The sequence below is a fragment of the Littorina saxatilis genome, linkage group LG6 (assembly GCF_037325665.1).
Source record: "Littorina saxatilis isolate snail1 linkage group LG6, US_GU_Lsax_2.0, whole genome shotgun sequence".
Classification (NCBI taxonomy): Eukaryota; Metazoa; Mollusca; class Gastropoda; order Littorinimorpha; family Littorinidae; genus Littorina; species Littorina saxatilis.
Window position 1 is genome coordinate 41,136,622 of NC_090250.1, and position 6,681 is coordinate 41,143,302.

General features: G+C 41.4%; 1 protein-coding gene across 1 annotated transcript; it reads left to right on the forward strand.

Moving 5' to 3' along the window:
* Positions 1–1,132: 1,132 nt before the first annotated feature.
* LOC138968188 (neuropeptide-like protein 31) lies at positions 1,133–5,640 on the forward strand. Its single transcript, XM_070340738.1, has 3 exons — positions 1,133–1,291; positions 2,722–2,913; positions 5,395–5,640. The coding sequence occupies exons 1-3, from the start codon at positions 1,289–1,291 to the stop codon at positions 5,560–5,562; spliced, it is 363 nt and encodes a 120-aa protein (XP_070196839.1). The 5' UTR covers positions 1,133–1,288; the 3' UTR covers positions 5,563–5,640.
* The last annotated feature ends 1,041 nt before the right edge of the window (positions 5,641–6,681 follow it).

A 6,681-nucleotide genomic window follows, 5' to 3' on the forward strand; every position in this document is an offset into this window, starting at 1 on the left:
TTCCGTGGGTACAGTTCCAAGCGCAGGGATTTTTTTATTTTATTTTTTTTAATTTTTTTTATGCAATTTATACCGCGCACATATTCAAGGCGCAGGGATTTATTTAGGCCGTGTGAGATGGAATTTTTTTACACAATACATCACGCATTCACATCGGCCAGCAGATCGCAGCCATTTCGGCGCATATCCTACTTTTCACGGCCTAGTATTCCAAGTCACACGGGTATTTTGGTGGACATTTTTATCTATGCCTATACAATTTTTCCAGGAAAGACCCTTTTGTCAATCGTGGGATCTTTAACGTGCACACCCCAATGTAGTGTACACGAAGGGACCTCGGTTTTTCGTCTCATCCGAAAGACTAGCACTTGAACCCACCACCTAGGTTAGGAAAGGGGGGAGAAAATTGCTAACGCCCTGACCCAGGGTCGAACTCGCAACCTCTCGCTTCCGAGCGCAAGTGCGTTACCACTCGGCCACCCAGTCCAAATAGTAAAGAGCGACCTTCTAGTTCGACCGTGACAATAAGCCGTTAAAATGAACCTCATCCTCCTAAAAGCTGCAACACAAACTTTTATAATCATGCATATTTCATGGACAGGCAAAGCAGCTCCGTCGAAACGCGAAAATCCAGAAAAACGAGTGCAGGTCAAATCTTTCTTTATTTGGTGTTTAACGTCGTTTTCAACCGTCCAAGGTTATATCGCGACGGAGGGAAGGGGGGTGATGGGATAGAGCCACCCGTCAACTGTTTCTTGTTCACAAAAGCACCAATCAAAAACTTGCTCCAGGGGCCCGCAACGTAGTAGCCTACAATATATTACCCCACAGGGAGAATGCATGTTTCCAGCACAAAGGACCCAACATCTCGATCCCACACACTGCTTGACCAAAATCCCCACAAATAACACTGACCCCACTCCATACAAGAAACACTCAAGGGTAAAAGGAGAAACAGAATCCGTTAGTCGCCTCTTACGACATGCTGGGGAGCATCGGGTAAATTCTTTCTCGTCCCAACCAATATGGGACTCCCCCTAACCCGCGGGGAGGGGGGGGGGGGGGGGGGGCACAGGTCAAATAGTAGCGGCGGTTTTAAATCCCGCAGTAAATTCTAGGAGCACGGAAAACGCTCGAGGAGCGGAATAGATAATGACAGTAAAAGTTTACGAGCAAGACTCAGGGATGGATAAAAAGGCCCAGAGGGAGCAGACAGGAGCAAGTCGCCTTTCCTCAGCTTCTTCCGCCGTTGTCTTCTGCTGCTGAAGCAAAACCACCACTCGTCATCATGGTAAGATATCTTCTTCAGCTGAAAACTGTTCAGTTATTCTCTTACTCTAACTTTTCCTCAATGTCTGTTATTGGGGTAGAATTCTCTACCAGCTCTCTTAGCAGTAAAGTGTTCTTCACTTCTTTTTTTGTTTTTGTATGCTTTTGTTTTTGCTTGTGAAACAAGACTACTGACTCTCGCCATCATTGTAAGGCATCTTCTTTTTTTGATAAATTGTCCTTCTGAAGGCATTAGTTCTTTTCTTGTTTTAGTTTTAGCCTTCAGTTTCCGTTACTGAGATAGAATGTTCTACTAGTTTTAACTTTGCATGCACAGTTGTCTCCCTTTTGTTGTTGTTGGTCTCTGCCTCCTTCTGAAGCATAACCACATACTCTTCAACTTTAGACAAAGGTTTTTTGAAGGCTTCGGTTCTTCTCTTGTTTTGCTTTTCGCGTTAGTTTCCCTTCCCGTGATGGAATTATCTTTTAAAACTCGATCCAACTGTCTTTGAAACACACACCTTAGTGTTCTTTATTTCTATATTTTGATCTGTTTGTTTGTTTACTTGTTTGTTTGTTTGTTATTTTTCTTTTCTCCGTTCATTTTGCCTTGTTTGGTTTTTTTAGTTCGCATTTTTTCACTTATTTTCTCTGATTCCTTCCGTATTTTCCTTTGCCATAGTTTTATTTTTATTTTCCCTCTTTCCTTCTTATCCGTCTCTCTCTCCCTCTCTTTCTCTCCCTCTCTCTCTCTCTTTCTCTCTCTCTCTCCCTCTCTCTCTCTCTCTCTCTCTCTCTCTCTCTCTCTCTATTTAAAATTGTACCTTCTATTTGCTGTATATATCAATCAATATGAGGCTCATATCGCGCGTATTCCGTGGGTACAGTTCTAAGCGCAGGATTTTGTTTTGTTTTTTGTTTTGTTTTTTTGTTGTACAAAGAAAGGCATCTCTTTACAAAACTGTCAGGATACGCTTCGGTTATTATCATTTTCCTCTCACTGTAGTTACCATTATTTCAGCGTGATGTCCACTAAGATTTTTATTAAAAACCGACAGGCGTACTTTTCACTCATACATTTCCCTTTGTTGCCCTGTCATGCCATGCCACTTCTGCAAACCGCGTAACATTGACTGTCTGTGCTTGAAAATATTCTTTACATTTGTTTGCTGTCTCTTTATCTCTTTCTCTCACTCTCCCCCGCCCCCTCTTTCATTCGCCCCCCCTCCCTTCTTTCCCCCACCCGTCACCCACTCCTAATCTCTCCTTATAACCTCTTAGTGTTTCTGTTTTAGTTTAAATTGATAGGTTTGTTGTTTTGTGTGTTTGTCGTCCCAAGGACAGATTGGGAGAAAAGGCCTAGCCTTAAATCTGTATCCTTGTAAAATAAAATTCAGCCTCAGTCTCCCTCAAACACCATCCTACACGCTTTCTTTGCTTTGTGTTTTACAGCAGGGTACCATCGCCGTTCTTTGCTGCCTCCTGGTCGGAGCTTTTGCCGGTAATATCGGCTATGGCGGCTACGGTGGCTACGGCGGCTACGGCGGCGGCTATGGCGGCGGCTATGGACGCGGTCTTGGCGGCTACGGGGGCTACGGGGGTCTGGGATACGGCGGTTTCGGCGGCTATGGCGGCTACGGCAAGGTCAGTGTGGCATTTTTTTTCAAAAGTGTTGCTTGTAGCTTGGCTTTAAATGTATCCACCCTCCCCATTGTTATTGCTCTGTGTTAAAGGCACACTCCTCCCCATGGGCATATACCAAAAATCAACAGTCTGATTGCTAACTGAGGAGAATTTTGCTTTGAAAAATAATTCCTAAAAAGCCTCCTGTGGCTGAATTCATGAAAAAATTCCCTCTTTGCATTGATATCATCCAGGTGGTTTATTTTTAGTATTTGAACAAGCAGGGGGGGGGGGGGGGGGGGGTGGGGGGAGTTTCCCATGAAAGAGCCTCCCCAGATATAAGACGGTGAGCAGAACTCGGAAGGAGTGTGCATTTAAGATTCTTCACGTCTTTCGACATTTTGTTTTGTTATTTCTCTGCGTTAGGTTTCTTCCTTTTTTTTTTATATATATATATACTGTGCCTACTTTATTTTTAATTGTTGTCTTTATCTTGGCTCTGTGTTAAAGTTCTTCATTCTTATTTGTAGCATGTCCGGGTATCAAAGAGAAGAATCTCGTGAAAGTAATTGGGGTTGTCTCTTTCTTTCTTGCAATTGCTTGCTTTCTTTCTTTCTCTCTTTCTTTTGGTTCTTATCAAATTCAATTTAGGTTGGAACGCTTATCGTTTGTTTCGTTGATGATCAATGGTTGGAACATCTGCTTGTCTGTGTGACTGCTTCCCTGAAACTTGCTTCGTTTGTTTTTTTATTTAGTCAAGTTTTGACTAAATATTTTAACATCGAGGGGGAATCGAAACGAGGGTCGTGGTGTATGTGCGTGTGTGTGTCTGTCTGTCTGTCTGTGTGTGTGTGTAGAGCGATTCAGACTAAACTACTGGACTGATCTTTATGAAATTTGACATGAGAGTTCTTGGGTATGAAATCCCCGAACGTTTTTTTCTTTTTTTTGATAAATGTCTTTGATGACGTCATATCCGGCTTTTCGTGAAAGTTGAGGCGGCACTGTCACGCCCTCATTTTTCAACCAAATTGGTTGAAATTTTGGTCAAGTAATCTTCGACGAAGCCCGGACTTCGGTATTGCATTTCAGTTTGGTGGCTTAAAAATTAATTAATGACTTTGGTCATTAAAAATCTGAAAATTGTAAAAAAAAAATAAAAATTTATAAAACGATCCAAATTTACGTTTATCTTATTCTCCATCATTTGCTGATTCCAAAAAACATATAAATATGTTATATTCGGATTAAAAACAAGCTCTGAAAATTAAATATATAAAAATTATTATCAAAATTAAATTGTCCAAATCAATTTAAAAACACTTTCATCTTATTCCTTGTCGGTTCCTGATTCCAAAAACATATAGATATGATATGTTTGGATTAAAAACACGCTCAGAAAGTTAAAACAAAGAGAGGTACAGAAAAGCGTGCTATCCTTCTTAGCGCAACTACTACCCCGCTCTTCTTGTCAATTTCACTGCCTTTGCCATGAGCGGTGGACTGACGATGCTACGAGTATACGGTCTTGCTGAAAAATGGCATTGCGTTCAGTTTCATTCTGTGAGTTCGACAGCTGTATTTTCGCCTTACGCGACTTGTTTTATTTGCATGGCATCTGTCACACATTACCCAGTACTGGCATGTTTATGTTGGCGGACCTTTTGTCGGACATCTTCCCAGTGTAGCTGTGTAGAATGTGTAATCAGTTGCTTCATCTTCTACTTATCTTCTATTCAGGGTGCTGGAGTTGGCTATGGCGGCAAGGTCAGTGTGTTTGCTTTGTTTGTGCGACTGTTTATTGTTTTTGTCGAGCTGCTTGTGTGTTTTTGTATTCACAGCTTTAACGATTTGATGTCACAGGTTTAACAAACCTCATTGTTGTTTAAAGGTTTGTTCGATTTGGTTGATTGATTTGTGATTGTTGAGTCTTTGAGTCGTTATCTGTTGTATTTCTTCCTTCATAGATTTGCTACTTGTTTGTTTATATTTTGTTATGCTTCTTTGTTTTTGTATCATTTATTTTTGGGGCTTCAAAATATCCATGCAATCCAGCAGGACAAAACTATGCTTTCTTAATCGATAGCGATACATACATAGCCTGGAGGTGACGTTACAATTAATTGTATACTGCTATGTTGAAGCTACCGAGAAAAACTTCGTTCTCGAAATTCGTTGTCACTTTCCCGGGAGACATGCAGAAAAAGTGACAGAATTTTTACGTGACGCTAATATTCACTTTATCACGTCTTTTCCATATTTCGAAAGAGTCATGTTTTGTTTTTGTTTAAAAAAGATGTCTTTTCTTGGTCCTCTCTTCTCAAGTAAAACCTCTGACAAACAAAATTCGAGAAGACGTCATAATGCAAATATTGAGAGAAAAAGCGTCACGTAAACATTCTGTCGCATCTCACGTGCGTCACTCATAACAGCAATGAAAAAAATACTCCTAAGGGCACCGCTATCGATATCGTATATCTAACCATGTTCGCCATGTTTCAGGGCTATGGTGGCTATGGAGGCGGTCTCGGCTACGGCGGCGGCTATGGCGGCGGTCTTGGCTATGGCGGCTATGGTGGTCTTGGCTACGGAAAGGGTCTTCTGGGAGGTATCGGCGGTATCGGCTACGGAGGCGGCTACGGCTATGGCAAGAAGGGCGGATACTACTGAGCGAACTCTTCCTTTCCAATGTTTGTGTGTCGGGTCTGCTTTTGTTTGTTAGCCAGTGAATACATTCTTCGCAGTGGCCTTTCTTGTGTTATTGTGATTTTTAAAAGATTTTATTTTGTGTGGATGTGGAAGAAGTGGAGGTTGTGGTTCACACACTAACACGCGCGCGCTCACACACACACACACACACACACACACAGAGACTCTCACACACACACACACATACACTCACACATACACACACACACACACACATACACTGACACACACACACACGTACACACACACTTACACACAAACACACACACACACAAACACAACAGGGGGGGGGAGGGGCTAAACAAAGGACATGCCACTATTTGCTGTTCTCCGATCATGAGGCAAGTGAACAGAGGAAGATTGTCAACTGTGATGGCATTACAAAAACAAGTCGCGTAAGGCGAAATTACTACATTTAGTCAAGCTGTGGAACTCACAGAATGAAACTGAACGCACTGCATTTTTTCACAATGACCGTAGTCCGCCGCTTGTGCATAACGGAGTGAAACTGACGAGCCTGTTCAGCGCGGTACAATAGTGGTTTCCCTGTGCTGCATAGCACGCTTTTCTGTACCTCTCTTCGTTTTAACTTTCTGAGCGTGTTTTTAATCTAAACATATCATATCTATATGTTTTTGGAATCAGGAACCGACAAGGAATAAGATGAAATTGTTTTTAAATCGATTTCGGAAATTTAATTTTGAACATAATTTTTATATTTTTAATTTTCAGAGCTTGTTTTTAATCCAAATATAACATATTTATATGTTTTTGGAATCAGGAAATGATGTAGAATAAGATGAATGGTAAATTTGGATTTCAATCAATTTGATTGAAAAATGAGGGTGTGACAGTGCCGCCTCAACTTTTACAAAAAGCCGGATATGACGTCATCAAAAGTATTTATCGAAAAAAAGAAAAAAAAGTCCGGGGATATCATTCCCAGGAACTCTCATGTCAAATTTCATAAAGATCGGTCCAGTAGTTTGGTCTGAATCGCTCTACACACACACACGCACAGACAGACACAGACACAGACACACACACACACACACACACACACACACACACACACACACA

Coding starts and splice junctions, on each gene's coding strand:
- LOC138968188 (XM_070340738.1), top strand. Junction 2,914..5,394: donor GCTATGGCGGCTACGGCAAG/GTCAGTGTGGCA, acceptor GCCATGTTTCAG/GGCTATGGTGGCTATGGAGG.